Source organism: Nestor notabilis, unplaced genomic scaffold (assembly GCF_000696875.1).
Source record: "Nestor notabilis isolate BGI_N333 unplaced genomic scaffold, ASM69687v1 scaffold18836, whole genome shotgun sequence".
In the NCBI taxonomy this organism is placed as follows: domain Eukaryota; kingdom Metazoa; phylum Chordata; class Aves; order Psittaciformes; family Psittacidae; genus Nestor; species Nestor notabilis.
In genome coordinates, this window is record NW_009934540.1 from 28,947 (window position 1) to 55,310 (window position 26,364).

The 26,364-nt window shown below is 36.9% G+C and overlaps 1 protein-coding gene across 1 annotated transcript in view; it reads right to left on the bottom strand.

The window, feature by feature from the left end:
* The window catches only part of SV2C (synaptic vesicle glycoprotein 2C), a gene marked incomplete at its 5' end in the record, with an annotated part of 44,274 nt that extends 19,479 nt beyond the window's left edge, over window positions 1-24,795 (bottom strand). Inside the window, 3 exons of the mRNA XM_010017409.1 lie at window positions 3,153-3,242; window positions 3,391-3,524; window positions 24,627-24,795. Of these exons, the coding sequence (XP_010015711.1) occupies window positions 3,153-3,242; window positions 3,391-3,524; window positions 24,627-24,795 (393 nt within the window). The remainder of the gene's footprint in view (window positions 1-3,152; window positions 3,243-3,390; window positions 3,525-24,626) is intronic.
* Window positions 24,796-26,364: the final 1,569 nt, after the last annotated feature.

Genomic DNA, 26,364 nt, shown 5'->3' on the forward strand with positions numbered 1-26,364 from the left:
GTTCAGTGTATGGCTGACATTTCTGAAGGTAGCAATAGCTTATGTTTCTTCTTAAGAGAATGATGACACCACTACCCACAGATTCATCATAGTGGATTAGAGGACACCAGGGAATAGCAGTATTGATGGTAAAGCTCTAGTTTTCAGCCCACTGCTTTTACAGATGTACACCGTTTAAGATGTACCAGCAGCTTCATCCCATGAATGAGAACAAACAAATGCCCACTAAGCAGTTTAGCTATAATCACCCTCATTTCTGAAATACTGCAGCTCACTGTCTTGCCAAACCATGACTGTATCAAAGACAAGACTGTACTCTTCTCATCGTGCCTTTTCCAACAGCAATAATCTTGTCTGCATCATTCGATTTATTTTAAGCTTTTCTTAAACTACTTTTATGAAACATGTTATACAGAAGACTGAGTTGAGTCTTCCAAGATTATTTAAGACCTTTTGTATACAGACATCCTCACATGTCACAATTTCAGGCAGAAAGGGCATGCCTTCTGAATCACACTGTTAAATCAGTACTACACTTGTAAGCTCAGGGGCAGCCTTTTCACCTGATTCATTTGGAGCTCTGGAGGTTGGGAGAAGCATGTATATATCCCAGGACCACTGTATGTGACTGAAGACAAAAAGCCCCTGGCCTTGATGGTTCTTTAACATAAGAAAAGTCCTATTGAATCAGGACAATGGTCCATCTGGACCATGCAAATTCAGCTGTCAGTATATGAAGAATGAAAGAAAAAAGCAATAAAGAATACCTATTTTAATGAAAATGGAACTTCTGTTTAAATGCAATGACTAAAAATGTGCAACGGTATAAATTTTACAAAATCAAGACTTGCTGCAAAGAAAATTTTTTTGCTGAATAAAAGATTAATACATAACAAAGAAAGAGTGGATAGAATTTTGGGTTTAAGGATACAAAGATTTTTTTTCTTTTTTACTCACCCATTTAAACCAACGGATCTAATAAATGTGTATTTCAAGGACCCAGGAAGGTAGTTAAGCATGTACATAAATGCTTAATTTGGACAGTTCCATAATAGAAGATACTATCAATTTTCTACCATCTCTGTTAATGTCACTGCTCTCAAGAGAGATTTTCGAAAGTTTTCAAAGATACTACCACCACAGTCAGTAACTAGATAATATCTATTGGAGTTTCTAACTGAAAAACCAATTGTTCACCAGTTGATGCCTTCCCTGTCCTAAAGGTATGAAGATAAAACCCTCAATATGAGCAACAAGAGTAAACATGACATGTGAAAAAAGCTTCTAAGAAAAGATGAAATCAATATAATATAGGAAAACATACAAAAGGAAAGCACATTAAAACTACAGCAGTAATAAAAAAAGTTGCATCAGCTGTTGAGCTACAAAATATACTGTCAAAGCATATCGGATGTGACTAGTGACATGAAGTGGGGGAAAACAGTAACACAGAAGTCACAGAGTGGTACTGGATGAAGAAACAGGGTTTAAGAGAGCTATGTGAATAAATTACCGAGACAAAATGCCACAATAGGAATAACTTACATTTTTTAAAAAAAGAGAGACTATAAGTGTGACCCAAACAATTTACGCAAAAGTTCTTTGCTTTCTGGGTTTTATAAGATTAAGTGCTGATGTTTTCAATGAGGAGACAATGATGTATTTTCTAATCATATTAATGCAAGCTAAAACCAGGGACTTCTATATATGTGTAACCTTGACATACAATATTTCTAATCTTTTAAATCCTCAATATCTGGAATTGAATTTTCCCAATGCTTATGTCAGAAACTGGCAAATATCCCAATAAAATGGTGTGTTTTCCTTATTCATGCCTAATTCATGAGTGATAGATTAACAAAAATAGCTATAAATCAACTGTTGAGTTCAACATGATTCAGTGTGACATTTAAACAGCCATGGAAAGACTTGTTAGATCACAAGAACTAGAAACAACAAGCATGTGCTTTGTTTTCTTCTCCACAGCTGCTTTAGGACATGATTATGATTATGCTAAACTAATGCGAGACTGTGGCTGATCCTTCCTCCCACCTTTTGCCCCAGTATATTTCTGTCTTATTCCTCATGCCTAAGCCAGCACTGTCAGTGGACAGTGTCTGTGCTATGGCTGACTGTGCAATCAGTCAATGAATATCAACAGTGACAGAAGAAAAACAAAGAGTGACCGAGGGCAGGCATAGTCTGTCTGAAAGCAGCTCAGATCAGCAAAAGCCAATTGTGAAATTACACCCTAGCTGTATGGTGTTAGGCAAATCCCTTTATCCATAAATGAAATCAGAAAATAAAATACTAGGTAAAATGGGATTAGAGGCAGACCACAGGTGTATCAATGAATGTGGATTTAACATGATAGGCATGCTAACCAGCCTTCTTTCAGACTATATGTAGGAGGTTTTGAGCTTCTTTATGGAAAAAAATTACATGGAGTCAATGGAAACTACATCCAAGGCAATAAATTGCAAGTCTTAAGAAAATAAAGTTATATGGTCAGATGGTCATTACTTGAGACTGCCTGCAAATGCAACCTTTAAAAGGATTTCTTAATTGAGTTATGTGTGCATTAAAGTAAGAGGAAAGCCTCCCGAAGAGGAAAAACATCCCAAACATGGCTCTGAGAGGGAGCAGAGTGCTTACACTCCCACAGCACAGCAGAAGTTGTAAAGGGAGACTGGATTTCAAAGCAAGAAAATGCCTTCTGCTGTTTGGTCCTAGTGTATCCAGGAAGAAAAAAATTATTGTGTATATTCCTCATAATTAAGGAAGATGCCATATAAACCCCCGCCATCTGAATCACCAGTTTCTCCTCCAAATAGAAACAACCTGTCAGTGCTTTGAATCCGGCCTTTTCATTAAATAAAACACAGATTGAATCTATTAAGTGTCTTGGTACACCAAAGAAAAGTATCACAACATAGGTTCAAGAATACGTCGGCCAAAGGCTTGTATCTTTACATTCACTGTATATTTAACAATTTCAGTAAGAATTCGGTTGTTATATTTAGGTATTTAGAGTGCAAATTATTTACTTTGTCATGCAGAGTATTAATATTGATTGCTTAAGCCCTCCAGACCTTGCCAATCAGCAAGCTCACTGATGTATTGAAGCGATTAGCTTTAAAAGCAATACTCACTGTGAAGACTTTCTCAGGCTGACCACGAGCTCGCATGTTTGTGTCATGAATTTGCTTGAGTATCATCCAAGCTTCATCGTGTTTTCCGACCTAAATGTACATTTAAACAAAACACATACAGATTAAGATATTCACTATTATCACTGGACAATCTTAATGCCTGTTATACAGAGGTCATGATGTAAACACAGAGATAATTTTGACAGGACTCTAAAACTAGTTGGAAAGTTACATATACCTCTAGCAAGAACCGCGGGCTTTCTGGCATAAAGGTGAGGGCTACCACGGAAGAGACACAAGGCAGTGCACAGACGATCACAAATACTCGCCAGCTGTGGAACTGGTAGGCAGAGCCCATGCTGAAACTCCATCCTATGAAATAAAAAATTCACAGCATGTAGAGAAATAAGGAGTATTGTACATGAAAGTCTTCAGCTTCTTGGAGATGCAAAATGATACTTTTATTTAAATGAAGCCTGATTGGTCTCTCTCTTCTATTTCCACAGATATTGATGATTTCACAAACAATTTTACACAATGAGTTTTATGCTCTTTCATGTGATTAGTCAGGCTGGAAATCTGCCATATTATTTAGGGTGAGAGATTTCCTTTAACAGGGATGAAGAAAGCTCATTCACGTCTCTTATCAAAATCTGCATGAAAGTAGTTATAGAAACCAAACAGGGACACCACCACCATAGGTAAGAATACATACACAGAGAAATAGTTTTCTAAGAATACTGGAAGAAGGAAGAATTAAAGAGATACACTCAGATGATATGTTTTATGGAATTTTGCAACCTTCCTTAGGAACTTTTTCTACAAAGACTTAATTTCACCACTTCTAGTAAAAGTCTCTTAACATGATACAGTGCAACACACAAAGCATTCACAGTGCCTAACTTCTGTTTCCATCTTGTTCCAGAGCACTATACCACTCCTTAAATTCTGTTAGAAGTAAACTGACAGTTGACCCCCCTGCCCCATAACTAGTTATACAGGAAAAAATACTCAGTATTTAAGCTTTTATCTGAGATGAGCAACCTTAATATTGAACTAGAGCGAAAATTTATGATTATATAAAAGAGATTAAGAAAAAAGAACAAGAAAACACCTCTCATCTGAAAAACTGGTTTTGAGATACATGTAACTAATAACATGCTATAGAAGTCATTGTTAAAATATACTGAGAAGAACACAAAAGGTAATACTGGAAAACTTGTATGTGAAATTGCAGTGCTGGTAGTTCAGCTTTTTAATAAAATATCTGATTGTTCCATATGTTATGACTGGAATTGACCACGGAAATGGTGTAACTGTAAGAAACGTAAGAATTTCTCTGAAGAAAGAGAAAAATATCATTTGTGTAATTATCTGGCCTTTTAGTCTGGCTTCAATACAGCAGTAATTTTCAAGTAAAATTTTGAAAGGATAACATATTAAAAGATGAGTGGAAGATAAGAACGATAAAGGACGGATGAAGTTATTGGAATAAAATGGAATCCTGGCTGATGAAAGAGCTGATACCAGATTGATCTGATACATTTCTTTGCTAACTGATTGTTTTAGACAAAGACATGGTTAATTAAATCTGTCTGTGTGTCCATAAACAGCTACTACAACATGGTACCAAATGGCCACAGGGAAGGCAGCACAGGAAAGTGGGTTTCATCTTTCAGGATAGTGCAGTCCAGGTACTGGCTCTTGTCATAAGAAACTATCCCAGAAATACACAGAGCCAGTGGTATACTTAGACAATCTGCCTTTCACTGCTCTGGTTTATGTTTTATGAGTTTGAGCTGCAGAAAAAGCATTTCTGTGGTAAATGTAATCAGCCTGGCTTTATACCTATTATAAAAACTAACAGTAACATCTTGTACTCCATAGCCGGTCCTGGAAAATGATAATTTATTTTAAGGTGTCATTTATTAATGTAAGTGAACCATACCACACTTAATTAAAGGCAATGAGTGCACCATTCATCCTGCTGTCATCCTGACAACCTACAAAACATCTTTTTTGCTCCTCAAAATATCTGAGGGGCATGTCAAGTGAAATGTTTATTATGTTTTTTATTGCTTTTATTCTGTCTTTTTCTCTATTTATTGTATTAGCTGCTGCAGTTTATCAACATATTTGCTGAGTTAATTATAATAGTAAATGTCAGGATTATAAGAAGCAATTGGTTGAAAAAAGCCAGCTGCAACACAGCTTTCTTGAGGCTGCTCTCCTGTCTATTCCAGCACCACCAACACTGGATCAGCAAAATGAACATGTATTTTAAATGCAGAGCAAGTTTAGATTTATTCTTTTTTAACACATCCCATTTTCCTAGGTTGTGAGCTAATCTGGAAAATGGGGCCATTAGAGCAGCTCTGAATCTAGCTCACAAAGTGGCTTTCATTCCTATTAAACATAGGTCTTGAAACAAAATGAAAGTCTGTTCTTGGCTGTAACTCAATTTTCTTCTTGCTTCCATGATTTATGACACAACAGCAAAGACAGAGCAGCTCTACACGGTTCCATCCAGAGCACCGCACAGCAACCCAGAGCTAAACTTCACCCTTGCTCCCTGGCTATCCCATATTTGAGAGTCATTAATCTTGAAAACAGTGGCAAGTAGCAATGTTTCATGAATTGCAAAACACTTGGCCCAAATGCGTCTTGGAAATGATGTGCTGTAGAGCAACGTAAAACCTGCAGTGACTAAATGTGAAGATGCTGCAGCAACCTTTGTGCTGAATAGCACCCTCCCACTCTACTGATGACTAAAAAGGCCAAGTGAATCACAGACATGGCAATTACTGATTACAGAAATACAGCACCACGTAGCAGAGCAAAACCAAAATGTACAAGATGCTAATCTATATCTAATAATATGTTGAATTCAATGTCAACAAAATCTTCCCTCCCAACACAGCATTTCATCTACTCCATAATGTTAATAAATTAAAAGGCTGTTATAAACGTCTTGCTCCAAAGGAGAGAAAAGAACATTTATGTCAGTGACTTTCTGAATAAACATAGAGGTAAACCTGTCCATATTATGCTGAATTTTGTAAATTTATATTACCTGATAAGCAACAGCATTTTCAAATACAAGGATCATCTTTTACAGTGGGTAGGTTACCAGAGAGCAGACTCATGGGGAAGATCTGCTTAACTTTTCAAAATGAGGGCTGAAAGGGAACACAATAGGTCTCTATAAACCCATAAGGGTTACACTAAGGTGCAATGCGGGCAATGAAAATATGGGTGCCTACAGCTGTGAAACACTCTTCTAAGAGACCAATATGGGTAAAGAAAGCCAAACAGAATAGAGGGATTTTACAACATAGTTAGCCGAAGACTGACTGTTCTTGATAAAAATTTTTGTTAGTCAGGCAGAAAGAATCAGAGGGACAAGATTCATGGCAGTGTCAGAAATTGACAAAATACAAGTTTGCATAAAATTCTGTCTTTTGGTAGATCAAAGGAGGGAGCAGATGGAAGAATACCCCTAAAATTAGGGGTGGAGGGATAGCTAAGGAATTTGTATAAATTCATAGACTCGACAGATTAATCTGCAGATTACTTTCTGTAATTTTACAATTTTTCTTATTTCTGTTTCACCACACAGTCTTTGGTCAAAACTCGTCTTTCTAGCCTCAATTTTTAATGTTTTAAATTTGAAATATTTCCAGTAACTAACATGTGTGATTGCTCTAAATTGCCACCTGGTGGCACTGTTACCGCACTTAATATAAATAATTAAAAAAAATTATCTGCAGAAATATTTCTACTATTAAATATTGTTGGTTTCTTGAGCATTTCACAAACCTAAGCTAAAACTATGACTGGAAATATTTTGCAGCTGGCGGCATTGAAATACAAGATTATTGTACTGATATTTGTCTGTCCTGGCATTACCAAGTTTGACTGTGAGTGACATCTAGGATTTCAGCACAGGTATTTTAGTGGTATTGATTAGAATAATGGGAAAGCTGAAATTGGAAAAAAACAAAAGTTCAGTTAAGTTATCTAGCTGAGGAAGTTAGACAGACATTTTTGCAAGACTGAGTGAAATACACAGTTTCTGACAAATGCAGAAATAATGTTTTCAGAATTATTCTGTAATGGTATTGATGTGAAATTCCAGTAGAATGCATGTCTTTCCTGTGATTATATTGTTAATATCACATCGGAAAGACAGTGGTATTTTTAGCCTATATAGATAGTTAGGTAGTCCACAAACCCACTGGCTCAGCAGGTCAGCTGCTGGTAACTTTTGCAGAAGGAATCTGGTAATAAAAAAGCTGAGGTATGGCAGGCCATCATGTGGCAACTTAACAAAGGTGCCTGTAGAAGACTCTTTAGATATCATCTGCATTTGCCTGTCTCTTCAGCTGATGTTAATAACCCCTGGGAGCCATGAGGATCAACAGTTCAATGAAAGAAGAAAGTAATAGTGTTAAACAGATATATTTTACAAATACATTACACTCAGACGTGGTCTGCTGACACTTAAAACTGTGATTAAAAGGGACAAGGCATTTTCTAAAGACACATTTCCATTCCCTCAGAGGTGGTAGCTGTCAGCCACTGACACTCATCACTTCCCTGTGCCATCACTGATCTTTATCTGAAGACCTGAGATGATCAGGTCTCCAGTCACGTGGGTAATATTATCTGCTGTTCAGACAAGCCCCAGGAGAGCTGCAAGCAGGGCTGACCTTATATATAAAATAATTTGCTCCGTAATACCATCAGACATAATTCCTCTACCCAGTGCACGTCACTGCAGTGCAGGTGATGTCTCCAGCTGTACTACCTCTGAACAGTGATATCAATAATTCACTTTTAACATGTTTCTAATACATGCTGTAGTACTGCCCAGTTTTACTTTTCATTGTGGAGGAAGATTGTGTATCCTCATAGTTCAGACAATAATAAGGTATTATATGTCCTCAAAATTCATGGTTTATTAATGATAAGTCAGCCTTTCATTTAACTTTTCATATACTCTGTGCAGATTACAGAGGTGTTAGGTTTGTTTCCTTGCTATTGAATTGCTAACATATCTGTGACAGACCTCATAGGAAAAAAAGAAAACAAAACAAAACAAAACTAACCTAACATAAAAAAAATAGTTGCAAATCATAATAGCTGGCAATGCTCAGGAGAAAAAAAAAGTAATAAAAGATAAGGCAAGCTTGTAAGTCATTGTATGCACAGACTGAAATGGTCTGTCTGAAATCTGACTTCCATTTGGCGCTAGAGTGTGACTGTAGCCAGATAGTGCCACTCATAGTAGCCATTACAGGCAAGAAGCTGATCTTTAAAATGGCAGAAGAGATGCACAGGTGTCATTTTCTAGGAGAATTCAAGCACTAATACAAGAACTGCAGGTACCAAACAGCCTCGTCATCTTATCTGTCAAATCTTGGCAGATGTTAGAGGTGGCAAAGGATGTTTAATTAGTGGTCTACCTATGATTAGGAAATCAGGATCTCACTTGCCTTCCTGTCTAGCTAAATATGAATGCATGTAGGGACTTGAAGTTGGTTGTCGATTGTACTGAACCCGATGGGAATGGCATGTCTGTATCTTGACTTCAACAAAGGATGCTATTCTTGCACTTCATATTTTTTCTGAGAAGAATACTGAGCCAACTAAATAAAATAGAGACATGAGTAAGGTAAAATCACTCATTAGCAGTTCACTTTTTGTGAAGTCTTAGAGGGCAGAAGAGAAGCTATACAGAATCACAGAGAAAGGACTTGCAAACTAAATTGACCTTTGTACATTTTCTGCATATTCACCCCTTCAGTGATAATCTTCCCTTCAGTGGACTATTCCACAGACACAATAGTTATAATAAATGGTGGCAAAAGAGTAGAAGAGCTTTCATAAAAGGTAGTTTATGGCATTTTCAGAATCGGTTTTCCTCTTCTGCACTTACTATATGGCTAAGAAAGGTCTGATAACAAGAGGATTCCTGAACACCTCAGAGTTGGACAAATTACTTTTTTTACTCACATAAAGCAGAGATGAAACAAGCCTTGGGTAAGAGCACTTTGCAGAAAACATTCTGGTTTGACCGGCAGCTGTAAGAATCATCTGACAGCAAAACAGCTAAGAGGAGATGAAGATTCTTCTCCCTCTACACACATTGTTTAATCACTTTAGTTGTCTCCAGGCCATCACTCTTCCTAACATTATCCTTCATACAGTACACATATGGACCTGTTGGAGAGGCTCCAGAGGAGGGCCACAAAAATGATCAGAGGGACTGAGCACCCATGGGAAAAGGGATTGTTCAGCATGGAAATGAGAAGGCTCAGGGGAGAACTTAGAACAGCCTTCCAGTACTTAAAACAACCTAAAGAAAGATGGGGAGAGACTTTTTAGCAGGGCCTGTTGCAATAGTACAAGTGGTTTTAAACTAAAAGAATCAAATGTCACTAAATGCCTTGTCCCTTTTTAATCACAGGCTGGATGTCAGGAAGAACTTCTTTACAATGAGGGTGGTAAAATACTGGCATAGGTTGCCCAGAGAGGTGGTGGATGCACTATCCCTGGAGACATTCAAGGCCAGGCTGGATGTGGTTCTGGGCAACCTGATCTAGTTCAAGGTGTCCCTGCTAATTGCAGCAGGGTTGCACTAGATGACCTTTCAATGTCCCTTCTAACCCAAACTGTTCTATCATCTATGATTCTATTCAATTACATAGTGAGTTATTGGCAATCTGTAGTGTTACATTATGTTTTTCTGTGTATTTATATGCTACATCCCTATCTATAAAACAGGAACAATAATACACAGGTTAAGTCTTAAGTCAGTGCTGGAAGATCTCAGAAACACCACAGAGGCATGAAAATAAGAAAATCAGAGCCAAAATATACAGCATTTGGGAGAAGACTGTACTCTTCAAATCCATAAAGAAAGACACTGACATGAAATGAAGAGCCATTACTCCATAAGGGGAAAGGGGAAGGATAAACATCAAATTTGTACAAAACCTTTTACAAGATTTCTTGATATATCTGCACCTTATTCCTAAAAGAATTAGGATTTGTTCTCCAATACATACTCGGCCTTGGAGATGTGCTCAACTGATGTGGGATCATCACACAGACTTTTGTGAGCCTTTGCTAGATTGATCCCCTGACTTAAACTCCTTAATATGATACTGTATGAAAATAAACCCTAAGAGCAAAGCATTCCACATACAGGAAAGGAGTAAAGACTGTCACTGCTTAGAAGTGGAAACAAGCTATCAGTCTTCTACTTCTGTTTAACTCTGGCCACTTAAAATTTTCCATTCTCAAGCTAGAGAGAAGTAATAGAAATGCACTTTGGTAAGACGTCATGGTGGTGTAAATGCCTCCACTTGGCCACCACCATGCAGGATCCGATTTTGTACCTTAGCAATTCTGAATACAAATGCAATGCAACCATCCTGTTGGGCTGGAAACCTACCAAATTTCATAGCACTTCAACAGGGAATTGCAATATATTGACTTTCATTATCATTTGGACTTTTGTCTATGTCCTGAGATGTTTTGCCACACTTCAGCCACCTGTTCCTATCCTAGGAATCAAGTCTGAATTACTTCCACATGTCTTTCACATGAAGGCAAATATTGTTATACTCCTTGGGAAGTGGGTATATCCTCACTCATTAAGGTCCCTGGATAACGATCATAGATCTTGAAAATTTTCCAGTGCAAACCTGTAAATTTCTGCTTAAATAGTAAATTAGTGTTTCTAAAATATTCTACTTGTGCATCCTCAAAATAGCTTTCTTCCTCTCTACCTCATACTTTATAAAATACCAATCAGTGCAAGAACTCTCTTAAAACTTATGTCTCTTAAAATGAGAAACACCATGTTCAATTAAAATTATTAAGTAAGAAAATATGCATATTCAAGGCTAGAATGTTTTGCATTTCCCTTATATGCAGTTATGAGAGACTTACCAAGAGAAAACTGCCCAAGACTAGTAGAAATTAATGTAGATGGATACAGGTCAAATTTTGTCCATGGTTCAGCTGCAAAACTTAAAAAGAACTGTGATTTGTAATCAAAGGCTCAAATATTTTATTTCCCTATACAAGTCTGCTTTTGTCACATTTCTGCACCTAAATTGGATTTGGAAAATTTTATTCTTTCAGTTAAAGATCTGATATAGATCTACATCTACTTGTACGTAAAGATATTAAGACTCACATGGCACCTTCCTCAGCTCTGTGGAAACCAACACTTGCTGTAAGTGCTTGGATGTAAAATTCTTTTAAACATACATTTGCAATGTTCCCAATGCCCCTGTAATACTATGGAGTCAGAAAAAAACCCCAAAAGTAGTGCTGGGATGCAAAAGGTCAGTGACTTGCAACTTTCCTGAATTTAACAGCAGCTAGGCATTTTTCAAGTGGATGTGTAGAGTCCTACATGGCTAACTAAGGCTTGTGGAGGAAAGATTTATTTGTCTTAATTATTTTTACAGGCATATAGCCTAGAAACATTCAATGAAATCCCTGCTGTTGAAAACCACAGCAATAGCTGGCAGGATCTGGAAAGAAAACTGAATCAAAGACTGATTTAAGAATTTTTCCAGCTTAAAAAACAGATAAAAAGTGTGCATATATATTAATATGTATTTTTCAAATATGCACAAGATCTATTCAATAATTACACTGAGTTTACATTGTAGTCCAAAGCGGAATGGACACTGAAGAACTGCAAAGACAATATTCTAATTACTTACACATTAAAAAAAACAAGCCATGATAGGCCACCAAGGGTTAATATTTAGCTGATACTATCAAAAATCTCATTACAAAGACTGTAGCACGTAATTGATCTGACTGTTTGGCTGACTGAGTCAGTGGCCCCAGAGATTTATGTACTCATGCAGTTCTGCAAAGTCCTTGCCTGTGTCTGGCTCTGTGCAGCTGTTCAGTGAAGGCACTTCACGATCTGCTAAACAAAGAGTAAAAGCTGCTGGCCACTACTCTGACAACATTGAAACTTACAGGCTCATCAGTCTAAGAAGAAAAGGCCATATCATGCTTTCCACAGATGATGGATCAAGCGCACACAACTAATGTAAAAAGAAAAAATGGGCGAGAGCACACATTAAAAAGATGCTACTGTCAGAGCTTAAAAATATCATGGTCAGTGTCAACATTGAGACTGTGCAATCAAATGTCACTAAAACGTGCTTTACATTTTGTTTGCGTGACCTTACCTTTGATTTCTTATTAAGTTTTCTACCTCTGGTCTTCTACATGTACTTAGTGGTTTCCACTTCTTTATTTTACTACACCTAATTAAGAGTTGAAAAATGGTTTGTGTATCAAGTTTGAAACATCTATTTGGACGGTGATAAAGAGTACAATAAGAGTGAATTGTACTCATCAACAGCAGACAAAATACACTTTTATAAGTAGACAATATAAAATTGCCAAATTCATTATGCAGTAGTCATTACAAACCAAGTGTGAAATAAAGCACTTGTCTGCAACAAAATCTGATTATACTGTTGTCCTACCAATATGAAAAACAAATACACGATGGCATGTCTATATTTTTGTCTGGTGCCTTCCATAGACCTGAGCTCACATATTGTGTGACAAGTTATTTCAGACACTACTATCAGCAGCTGTTAAATGTGGAAGCTAATTGAAAATGTAAGTATTTCTGTCCTGGTTCAGGAGTTCCAATGATTTATGTGCATCTGGACTAAGGGTATTTAAATGATGGACTCACAGTTGAAGAAGAGAAACAATTAATCAAAAAAGATAATCAGAAAAAGGCAAAATAAAGTATTGCAGTTAATGAAAAGAAAATGGGGCTTTCTTATCTAGCCTAACTTACAAACAAAACAATCACTGAAATACTGGAACATTTTCTGAAGAATACAGACAGGATGTGTCTTTTACCAGCGATAAGCATTTTACATTTCATATGCTGCTACAGTGTAACAACAGAACATAATGCAATTCAAGAAAGTCTTTCAGAATTTAACATTATTATGTCTTATTTGTTTGAAAGGTGTTGCAAGAAAAATATTCTCTAAATGTACATTTCAGTGCTGTGGTTTAAGTCTCATTTACTTTTTTTGCTACTTAATTTACTTCTAATGTTTGGGGTTTTTTTTTTATTTTAAACAGAAAGGATCAACATGTTATTATTAAGAGAGAGGCAGGCAGTTTATGTGACCTAATAAGTAGACCAGATACGCATTCTAAGAATTATCTTCTAAACTAACAGCAATCAATTAAATAAATGTGGTCAGTTGAATACATGGAGCTTTTCTGTATAAAATGTGAACTATGACTCAAAAGTCTTGAATTTAAACTTTGGTAAAACACTTCAAATACAAATATTATTTACACTCACAAATCAAGTACTAATGATCCTCAGTTATAATATACCATAGGTATCCAAGGAAGGGGGGTGGGAGTGGATTTTGCCTACAGAGATGCAATCACAGTGTTTGAAATGTAGTTATCAAAGGGAACAAAGAAAATAGAGTATGTTTAATAAACAGAGCATTATATTATATTTTTTCCTTTTATAAAGCTTCATGACTTCCTTAGAGAGTCTAGAATATCTAGATATCATGAAGGAATCATATGCTTATATCAGATTGAAATAGACAAGGTTTCTGAGGGAAAATGAAACAATCTAAAAGCCTTACCTTGATTTCTTTCGATGTGACTCCTCAATTTTTTATTATATGGCAATGCTCCAGGAAACAACTAGGAAGGGGCCCAAACTTCCAATGCCCCCAAACAAATAGTCCCTGTACTAGAAATGGAACAAGATAATACAGCAAGAAAGGAACAGAGGTTGGTGGAAAGCATTACCTCCTCACCTTGGCCAGCATCAAAGCTGTGGAGACCAAGTACTGAAATCTCAGCCCAGAGCCCTGACTACAAAATCTTGCTGTTTCTCTTTGCTCATTTTGCACTGTTTTCTGCTGGCATCTTTGGAAAGTGTAAAAATAAAGCTGTACTGAGAATATTAGCACACAGACACTATAGGGCAGGTAGGTCAGTTTTTTCCCATACATTTATACAGGTCCCTCCTGTATAAATATAAACAGGAATAATTTGGTCAGATGCTGTATTCAGATATTCAGATACATATGGATGATTAAATATACCTTGAAGGAATTACTTCCACTGAAGTAGGCGTGACTTTTAAAAGTAATATTTAATATTTCAAATTGAGAAAAGGTATAAACAAGTTTCCTGAAAAAGAAACCCAATGCTATTCTCTAATGGATTATGTTATTTTTTTTTTTTTAAGGCAACTGCACTGCACATTGGCAAATGATATTACAGTTGTATATCAAACCCATAGACATAATGCATTATTGAAGTGAAAAGAAACTTGCTAAAAGGACAACTGCTATCTTCTTCAGAGCAGACAGTTTTATAAGCCAGACAAACAACATGGAAGTATGATTGACAAATTTGTACTGTTGCACTGTGTTCCAGAGAAAATAAATATATTTAGGTATCTGAATAACCATACAACAAGACCAATGACCTCTTCCTTCATCCATCTTTACCTTTTTCAGCTGTTACAAACCAATCATAAAATCAAAAGCTTTTTTGTTTTTTTAACATTAAAAATTTGAACAAAGAAACAATTTTGTCAGATTAGCATCTTATTTGTCTCTAGATGGGAAAAGCAAGGGTTATGTCTGACACTGCAGACATTTCTGATGGCCACTGACCAGACTTCTAAGGCAGCTTCATTAACTTGGATGTAATTTTTCTGATTTATACTCAAGGCCAATTCGTTGTGTGAAACTGAGTTTTCATTAAAGCTAAGGATGAGGAGCTGCCATTGTTTTACTGCCATAAGAATGATTGACTATTACTATGGTGTCTGCAGAAAATTATGTTTATGGCATTAGACAGTGATGTTTATGGAAACAGACTGTTCACCTGTCTGCCAGTTCCTCCACTAGCACTGTTTAAAGTGACTGACCTGCTTCAATCAAATCTGACACTAAGAAATAGTCTCAAAGATAATCACAAAGGAAAAGGCTGAAGAAGTAAGTTAGTGGTCCCTCAGGAATGCTGTGGCCTACCTGGGAGCTGGGACCATGCCTTGGTCATGGCATCCCTCGGCTCTGGCATGAGCCTGACCCAAGCCAAAACATGTTGCCTCCACACTGACAGCAGCTAGATGGAGCAGGGTTGCAAAACAGCAGGGAGCATGGTGAGAGTGTTTCTTACTGCACAGTGTTGGGGACAGGAAAGGGCAACTGTGGACACTGTAGCAGAAAGGGATCTGACAAAAGCAAGGAGAAACTGAGCACTGTTGCAGTGCCTTGAAAGCTGTATAGGGCATGAAAGGAGAGAAGGGTGTTAGCCTGGATCACAGGGACATTGACAGAAACCCCTGGAAATGGCCTCATAACTTCTCTGCTCACAAAACAATTTGCTAGCTTTTTACTGAGCCTCACAATAAACAAATTTGCTCTTTCACAATCAACCTGAAGAGCCTAGGAGAAGATTATATTTGAGGCTCACTAATGAGTATCTTTAGTGCTCATTAAGTAGATGTGCTAAAAGCTACTTAAGCTTCTAGCAATTGCAAATATAAACATTTAAATGACCATATCAAACCCTGCATTAGGGCACAGAAAATAGCAAACTGATAAACAAAGTGATTTGTTTTGTTTTCCTAGCTGGATCTGCATGAGCATCTGTTCTAAAATTCTGCTGTGTTCCATCATTCTTGTTCCTAAAGACAAAGATTTTTTTAAAGTATATACGTTCGGTATAATCTAATTTCACAGGATTATTTCAAATTGAGAACAATTCATCAGTAGGAGTTGATAACTCAGGTTAACATTAAACCTGCCCCACAACCACTTTAATTAATGCAGGTTTAAAATAACTTCAGCCTGCAGAATACCAGATTAATGGAAGTACACTAAGTATGGGGGGAGCATAACACATTGGGGATCATTTTGCATCCTAGTGGAATGCAAAACAGATCAACAGATGTTGCATTATGTAGTAGATGCCTTTATGTCTGATCTATTCTATTTGTTCAGCATGACAGTCTCACAGCAAACGCAGATCCAGTCTTAATGAAGCTCCAACAACTTCCATTAAGTCTCAAGCAGTATCTTTTATTGGTTAAGGTATTCATAGATTCATGAATTCTGAAGACAGAAAATGTATCAGAAAGGCAGTTGTATGAAGGTAAAATTGAAGAGCTGCTCTTGGTTTCAAAATTTGGATCAAATGTTTCCATATATATATATATGTGTGTGTTTATATATATATATTTTAAATTCTGTAGATTTATTAACCTATTCAGGAACTTTTTACAACTAAGAAAAGTCACGTGAAGCTCTTTCTCAGGCCATCTTCCCAGGCCATCTTCTTTGGTATCTCTTTGGTCTGGGCAACTAATAAAATTCAGAGAGCAGAAGCAATTATATAATAGAACATGGAGCCTTGGGCTCAGCTTTTTCCAAAACAGCTGCTATCAGAGTCTGGATTTGTTCTGAACCACCATGAAAGGACAGACTATTAGCAAAAAAAAAAGAATAATGGTATGTTTTAAATTGAGAGTCTAGCTTAGAGAAGGATCAATTCCTTCTGTGCTGGGAATGTCCTATGCTACTTCTTTTTCTTTTGTTTTGTTCCTCCTAATTTCTGAAGTTCTATCCTTTCTTTTCTTCATTTGCTCTTTTCTGGCACACCCCAGCACCCCTGGGAGCAACAGAATCTGTTTAACAGTTGGCTGAAAACGGGGGTAGATGGGATCTTGAGGGGGCATCCACTGCATCCACTTGCTCCAAATCAGAATCAACAATAGCCTCTACAATATTCTCAAAACATCTTCTTAGACTTACAGTAACTGAGATTTCACTACTTCCATAGCAGTTTTATTCAGATGCTTAACTAACACACCATTAGAAAGTCTTTTTCATTATCTATACTACCTCCCCTTGACAGAAAGTTCAGCTCATTACTTTTGTCTTATCAGTAAGCAGTTTATTTCTTTCCCTCTGCAGCTAATCATGCTTTTCTCTTATTTGCCTTCTGCAAGATTAAAGAAGACATCACTGATGCACCTCTTGCATGTCTCAATCATTGATAGCATCCTATTTCGGTATGTTCCAACTTTGAACAAGGAAACAAAACAGCCACCATGTAACCGTTTTTCTTATTTCCAACTCACATTAGTCAGGCGTTGACGTACAAGTTCTGCAGTAAATCACCTCTGTAGATAAGACTATTGAATACATTTCTTTCCCTTGTTGTTTTGGGCAGTCACTGCAGTGATGCAGCAATATGGAATCAGTCAAGTGTGGCTCTTTTTATTATAAATCATGTAAGCACATCTTGGTCTTTCGATTGGATGAGTGCACTGCATTAGAGAGAGCCAAATTCCCCTCTGAGGACTACAGCAAAGGAAAGGGTGGAAGAAGGAACTTAGTGATCTTATCCCTAAGATGAAACCATGATTTATAATACTTTTATGAGCTGCTGGGCACCTCACTGCTGAGAAAATGCTGGCAGCAGCTGAATAAATAGCCATGAGTGAAATCAAGATGTTCCTCTGATGCTCAGACCCACCCCTAACAAGCATTTCAGAATCTAGAAGCACTACAAGAAATACCTGAAATGCAGCAGAATGTGTAAAAATAACAGCCACTTATTTACAGCATCACTATCAACTTTGACACTTTAAGCTCACAGATCTGAGCACACAAATTATGTCTAAAGACGCTTTGCAGATATTAATCTGTGCAATCTCAGCGAAGTAATTAAGTATTTTGGTTTTGTCGTTTGGGGTTTTTTTACATACAGGTAATAATGAGGTTAAGACCTTAATTTTTCAAAGTAGTCAAGAATTTTCTATTTCTATCCCGGTACAACTCTGACTTAGACCTTGAGATACCCAAGTTCATGGGTTACGTTTGAAAAAATTGTAGCTTATACAAGCTGCTAGCAAAAAAATCTGGCTTCTAGTTCTTCATCTTCGTAACAAACCCATTTGTTAACCTTTAAATTTCTATAAAAATAAATGCTGTCGAACAGAAAAAGCTTTACCATGTAACATTAATGTGCTGGAGAACAATTATTTCACAGCGTTCATCTTGGAATAATCATCACCATGGAAGAGTGCAATCTTTTGACTCTGACATTTTGCTGATGCAAAAAAACCTTGTCTCCTTGTAATAGGAGGAGAACAGCAGGCTAGACTGAAACATCTGTACATCCACACTTGCAGCTCCTACCACTCAGAAGGATCCAGCTCTGCTCATCAGAAGTGCTGGAAGATAGAATGCTCCTAAATCCTTCTGCTTTTATTGCTAAGCCAGGCTGGACAGAGTCTTGGGTGACATGGTCTAGAGCGAGGCATCTCTACCCATGGCATGGGGGTTGGAGCTAGATGATCTTAAGGTCCTTTCCAACCCTAACTATTCCATGATTCTATGATTCTAATCCATGCCCTACAACCCCACTGATAACACATAGCATTGATGTAGTATTTTTTATCGTAATACTTCTGCTGCCATGTACCATTGAGAAACCCTTTAGCCCCCCCAAAGCTCACAGAATAAGGGATTTAGTTAAAATTTTTTCTGACTTCATTGCCACTGAACAGTATTAGTCCATCATGGTCTCAGTTTAGTCTGCCACAGGCTGAGAGATTAAATCCCCCCTTAACACTGCATGGTGCCATACATGCTCTGAGTCGCAAAATGAGCCAGTGGCTCTCCATCTCCTCATCTGCTCTGCTTATCTCCTTGCCTCTTTTACTACAGTATAGTTCATGATGAGAATTGTATTGCAGGTTTGAAGATACGTTTACCTTTTTTATCATTTTTATCTCCAACTGGACACAAGAACAGAGCAAACATGAAAATTGAAAACAACTCTCAAGCCACCTACCAAAAAGGTGATAAAAAGATCTTTTTGATTGCCAGTAAAGTTAATTTTTTCAGACAAATTGATCTGTTTCACTTTGACAATCTTCTGCTACAAACTGAGAAATGTTGTTTGGGTCGCTTTGCAAGCCGCTTACTCAAAAGAAAAACAGATTGTTCCACTCCAATCACAATTACATTTGGTTAGAAATAGAAACTATTTATGGACTCTTGTGCCTATGAAAAGACCTACCTACTTATGGAAAGCAGATTTAAGAATGGGCAATTGGTCTTCAGCACTATGTTTGGTGAATTTAGCATGGTCCTAAACAACTGAGGACAGGCTGTGGCTTGATATTCCCTGACAGAGATTCTGCAACTGTAATTGGCAGTTTATGTTAGTACTACATTACACCTGTATTCAAACCTTAACTTTTTTCTTATCTAAACTAAACTTCAGTTTCTGTGATTTAAAGTCATTTAAGGATATTGAAAGGAGAAAAGTAACAGGTGAAAATCATCAGAGAAAATAGGTGCAAATATATTTTATAAACTAGGAAAATAATACCAGATTTCCAGTACAAGCCATAATTAAACATTTTTAAAATAGAAGTTACCATCAATCTTTTAAATACTATATTTTACAAGTCAAGTGTGAGCCCATCATTTGGACATTTCTGTGTCTGCATTTTTAAGTTGTGTGTTACTGTAAAGAAGTTATTATCTTAAAAATAATTATTCAGAAAAAAACCTAGCTGGAGTAGAAATGCTACTTTTAATTTGTCTTCTTTCAGTCACAGAAAAAAATATCAGTTGTTTGCAGATGCAATGGAAAAATCTGCTTACATAGCAAACAAGTTAATACTTTCCTACTTGCACCTAGAGAGAAACAATACAAGAAACCAAGAAATCTCTAGTTCTGAAATGGAATGCTTTTTCCTTAAGTTTCTTGTTCCACTTCTTTCTCCTCCAAGTTCATGTTCTCTGAATCGTGCTTAATACCTCTGTTATGAACACAAGTAGCTAGTCCTCAACAGAGTAGAAGAAGACTTTACTGATGAAAAATGAATAGTTTAGATGAAGATCTATTATGCAAACTGATTACACAGGTCTGAAGAAAATGTTTAAAGATTTAAACCTGATTTTTGCATTGAGTGTGTTAGGAAGTAGTATATTCCCTATTTCCTTGATTTTGTATTATTAATTTTGTAGTCTTTTAGTGAATAATCTAGCCTAATATAATCAGAATTTGATGGATATATAGGGAAGTAATTTCTCTGCCTCTAGTCATACTGTAGAGATTTGTTCACTAAAGCCATTTGACATGGTTGTCTCCTCTTTCTCCTGCTAAATACCAGAAACAGAGGGTTAGAAGGTAGCGAAAATTTCAGATTTCAAATGCAGCTTGTGCTTTAGCACCCTGTACACCGACATCATTGTTCTCTGCCTTGCAATATCATTTCCTTTTGGCCATGTATTTCCCTTCTTGTTCTGGAATAAGACTTACAAATGAATGAGGTCAATATTTGTTAGTCACTAAGCAAAATACTCTCGGGTATGTTTCAGATTTCAAAAGGTTTTACAGTAGTTTGTGAAGCAAGAAAAGGTTCATATACATCATACATACAAAATATAAAACTACATGGAATATCAGAACTTATAGTTCAAATATACTGAAATCCCCCTCTGGCTTCCCCTGATTTTCAGTTTGGAGATGTGGTACATTAAAAATTGAGAGTGATTTTAAAATAATACATGTGTATAGCAGGCGACCTTTTTTTTTAACTGCTAACTGGATAACATCCCCCTTTTTTTTTTTAATGAAAGGGGTAAAATGGCTACAAAAACTTGCATAGTTCTTTTTGACCCTATCCTCAAACTAGCATGTGTATAAAGAATATTGTAATACACGTGAGATGCATTTGACAGTCTTTGAACTAATCTACCTTAAAACATGATGCTAAATTTAAAGTTGAACTTTAATTTATAAAATGAGAATTATCCTTATTATCCAGCCTGATATAAGAAGTGCATAAAACAATTTCTTTGTGGCAGCCTAATCTGGGATTTTGTTAATTGGCAGCAATTAGAACTATTTCTCTGCAGATGTTTCTTCTAATAGCTTCTCCATGACCCAAACTCTTCTTTCAGACCCCCTGAACAAGTTTACATCCACCTTCAATTTTTAAACAAAAGCCAACAGCTACAGAATTCATGCAGCCTTGAGACAGAGGTGCTTGTCTTACAGGTGATACTTGCTTTTCCATAGGTGGTCACTGCAGAACTACATCTACATCATGCCGATTCTTCTTTTAACAACATGCTAATGCCAACGCAACTGTTAGCTTCCCTTTATTTTGTATTTCAGAGTGTTACTCAGGTTTCAGATACTCTTGTGCTGCTTGAACCCAAACAGAGATAAACTGTTACATACAGAGAATGTAATCTTTGTTTTCTCTCAGAAAGATAGAGCTAAATGTTCAGCTGGTAAACTTGTATAGATAGCTTCACTGTCTGCCTTGGGCTAGATAATGTATACCAGCTGTGAATCTAGGACTTTTAAAGTAGTTTATATAAGAGCAGTACAAACAAAATGAATACATTTGTAAAAGAGAGAAGAAAAAAAATCTACGAAATTATTCTACTCTTTTGGTATGGTATATTTCTATTCATTTAAGAATAATTCCATTATGCTCAACAGCAGTTCATTGCTTTTCAATAGATGCAACTTGCTACAGATTCACTACTGCTGAGTAATTTCTGAGTTCAGCTAGGAGAAATCAACTCTGTTTACTCTTCGTATGAGAAGCAGAGAGCTCAGAAATCACTGTGCACTATATAAGTGAGGCTTAGAAGCGGCTGGGCTGCTTTTTTTATAATTATATTTTGCTTCCTGGTCAGTGGAGATGTGAATGACGAGAAAGACTAGAAGTGATTTAGAGAAAAACTGGTATTTTTGCTTAATTATTTCAAAATAATTCCATGGAAACCATGTAGAAATTGTAAAAGGCAAAATACAACTACACGAGCCTCCTCATAAATGCACATAATATAAATGGTTCAGGGATCTGCACTGGTGCTTGCCTGACCTGGTGTGTTTCCAGGAGTGTACAGCAACGTATGACAACATACTCCCAAGTGCCAGAGCAGGGTTTGCCCTGGGAGCCCTTGGCAATGCCTGAAAACTTGGCACAGCATTATGACAATGAAGTTTGCCCCTGATCATGAGCTAGGATGATTCCAGATTCGTACTATGAACTAAGACACAGGTTTTAAATTTCACAGCATAATAAGAAGTTTGATTAAAGTGAAGACACTTTTACGACCTCATCAAAATCCATAAATACATGTTATTTAATTTTGTCAAATTATGTTTAACTCCACTTATTTTCCTTTGAGAAAGGATTGTTTCTGTTGTTTATAGCTTGCTTTTTAGCTCTCCTTTAGGCTCTTACAACTTTCCTTAATATACTGTAACAAGAGTGATTTATAACCCCCCTGTACTAGGCACTGGTGAGGCTAGCTCTCTAATCCTGTGTTCAGTTCTGGGCCCCTCACTACAAGTGAGACATCGAGGTGCAGAGCAGGTCCAGAGAAGGGCAACGGAGCTGGTGAAGAGTCTGGAGCACAAGTGTGATGAGGAACAGCTGAGGGAACCGGGCTGTTCAGTCTGGAGAACAGAAGGCTCAGGAGGAACCTCATCACTCTACAATGACCTGAAAGGAGGTTGTAGTGAGGAGGTGACTGGTCTCTTTTCCCAAGTAACAAGCAGTAAGAGGTAACAGCCTCAAGCTGCACCAGGGAAGGTTTAGACTGGATATCAGGAAAATTTTCTTCACCAATAGGTGATCAGGCATTGGAATAGTCTGCCCAGGGCAGTGGTGAAATCACAGTCCCTGGAAGTGTTCAAAAATTGTGTAGAGGCCCTTAGTGACATGGCTTAATGGTAGACCTGGCAGTCCTATGATAGCAGTTGGACTCGATGATCTTAAAAGTCTTTTCCAACTGAGTTGATTCTCTGATTCTATGGCCAACACTGGAGAATACTGTATTTAAAAATTTATTTTTATAGTCTTTTGCCTAAAAATTATTTCATAAATATTTTTGCAGGACACACATACACCAAAAAAAAAAAGCACTACAGAACATATTTTTGTTGCTGATATTCTTCCATTGCTAAAAAAAACATGAAAACTTTTCTCTCTAGTGCTACTGCCTCGGTATAAAGAAATGTATTATTATAAAGAAGTGCATATATTATTGATACACTGCCATGTGGTCTTTTAAAAGCACATCAGTAAAGGCTATTGAGTTATTTATAAAATCTACAACTAAATTAGACAACATATATCTGTCATAATGTTTGCATTTTCCACTCAAAGATAAAGAAAATAAAAATCCATAGGAAAGTGAAAAGTACTTGGCATTCAGAGCAATTTACTAATTGGACAAAAAATAAATTATCCACATTATACCTTGTCAACAATAATTACTCTCTTTAATTCCAGCAATTCAAAGACAAAAGGCAAGGATGAAGACGTAGATTCAGGTTGTGTTGAAAAATTAATTTTAATGCAACAGTCTAGATGCTTGATCAATCTGAATTATTGTAATTCATTTCTGGACATTACTGCTTGCTGAATGTTCCAATCACTTTGGGCAAACGCTATGAAGTTGTCAACTCTTTCACAATCCAACTGTGATAAACCTCATTGCTTGGCTAAAGAAAGCTGCTTTGGATGCCAGGTAACTCACAGGTCTGCTTTACCTGTCTTGAGGACTGCCAGAGAGGTGTTTGCACAGGCTAATTTTTAAGAGTCCCTGAGCAGTCTCAGCAACCTTGGAGACCTCTAAGCACTTAACACATGTGAAAGGCAAACCCCAGAGACTAAGAATTGAATCTGTACCTCCACATTATGTTTAACCATGTCAGGGCAGTAAAGAACTCTTTCACGAAGTGGCTTATATTGCATGTGTGTATAACTTCAGCTGTTGCAAGCTTTTTGTGCCCCTACAGCACCCCTACACAATTGAACAGTGCACTCAGTTCAATTTCTTTACTTCTACACTTCTAGTTCTACTAAGACTGAAATGTTCAGCACAGTTTTATATTCAGAACTAGCACTACAAACATTAAGACAGTCCTTACTCTTCTTTCTCGAGAATGTGTAATTGAAATTTTACCTCTGTATCATACAAACAATGTGTGCACAGGTTTGACATCCAGCAATTTAATATTTATTTTCTGGAATGCAAGTATCCACACCTATTTTCTCTGGATTCAACACTACCATCAATTGTATTTTCATGTGTCGAGGTTTTCAGTAATTTAAAGAATCTGACTAAACATGGGTATTGGCTATGTTTTGAACTTTTTAATATGTTGTTTGTTATTTAGGGTACAATCTATTCTTATTATTCGTACCAGAAGGAATTTATTTTTTTTTTTTCTTAACAGCATGGTCAGTATTTTGGGAAAAGACATGAAGTCTCCTCTTTGAACTATACTTCAGGATCTTTACTTTCATAGTTGAAGAGCTACAAATCACTAGGCGATCTTCTTTCTTACCATAATGAGGAATTATTGCCCAAGCCATTGCAGAAGCATAGATGCCACCAATCATCCAAAACATACAGAGCCAACTCAGGTGTTCTCCTCGTTTCTCCCGAGCAAGCACTTCCGAAAAATAAGAGAAGACTGTTGGCACAGCTCCACCAATCCTAAAAGGAGACACAGATTATGGATTAAGTGGGAGAGTAACAGCTAGTTGAGGTTTGAACAAGCCCATAGCTGCAATCATTGAAAATCCAAACTGCAAGCAGCTTTTCTGCTAAAGAATTACTTTTTCTCTCAAATTGCACCATGTATTGGGAAACTCTTGAGGAAAGTTTCACCAGTTTGGACAATTTTTGTCTGGTATTTCTTTTAAAACTGTATGTACAATTAGTTGCATTCAGTGTTTCAAGGGAATTGTCAATGTGTCAGCTGCTGGAACAGGCGGCTATACATAGTGGTTGACTTTCACCATCACAAAAACCTTGAAATCATGGCAGTCTGCTGACAAGTATCAAAATATGTTAGTTTTACCTGAAAAGGTAAGTCATTTTCCCAAAGAACAATAGAAATTTCTCTAAATCTTACCTCCCATGCTTTAGGTAATAAAGAAGTAACTAAATGCCAGCTATGTTACTAATACATTTTATTTCATGCATATTTAAAAAGAAGTCCTATTCAGTTGTATAACATGATTTGCTAAGTCCATGATAGCTTTTGACTTATTTTTTCTATGAAAAGCCTATGCATTCATAAAATATTATTTTTTTCACATGGTAAAAATAAACACTGTCTGAAGGTTGGTTGGACAAAAAAAAGACTTCAACTTGGTTTTACAAAAATTAGAGTAACTAAATATATATCATTTTCAGTACCAGCTTGCAGATCATCTACTGTTTTTACCTCTTTGTTACCAATGCAAGCTGTCAAATGTTCCACAGCAGGACAAGTCCTTGTGGATTTTATTTTCCCAGCTAGAAAATATCTGTGAAGCTTGAAGAGATATTCTCACATACTAGATTACATACTTAAAAGCAGTTGCATGGATTGAATTTTTAACTGAATTTCAAAGATAAATACATATTTATGATGTCATCTGGGAGCTGCCACACTGGGAGCAAAAGGAAGGAAGCTTGAAACAGATTAAAACAAATATTAAAAAGGAAAATATGCATACAGAAATGGTTTTTCACTCAAAAAAAAAAGTTCAGTGCCATAGCAATACAGTTTATTTTTACATTCAGGTAGAATGATAAAATGTTTTGTGACTTCTTTCTAGACAGCTCTTCATGAAGTATTGCTGGTCAGCTCCCACCTTTACAATGAATGTTTACCATAGTTGACCCTGCTAGTTCTTACACTCTCTGCAAAAGTTTATACCTCCATGAATTCTTGTTAGATACTGTCCCAGTCTGGGCTGGAATGGAGTTCACTTTTTCTTAGTAGCTCGTGCAGTGTTGTGTTTTGGCTTTAGTCTGAGAACAATGCTGATAACACACCAATGTTTTAGTTGCTGCTGAGTAAAGCTCACCCTAATCAAGGACTTTTCGGTCTCTCATGCTCTGCCAGTGAGGAGGGGCATGGGAAGCTGGGAGGGAGCACAGCCAGGACACCTGGCCCAAACTAGCCAAGGGATATTCCATACCACAGAATACTCAGTACATAAACTGAGGGGAGCTGGCTGGAAGCCCTGGTTGCTGCCTGGGGACTGGCCAGACATCGGTCAGCAGGTAGTGAGCAATTGTACTGTGCA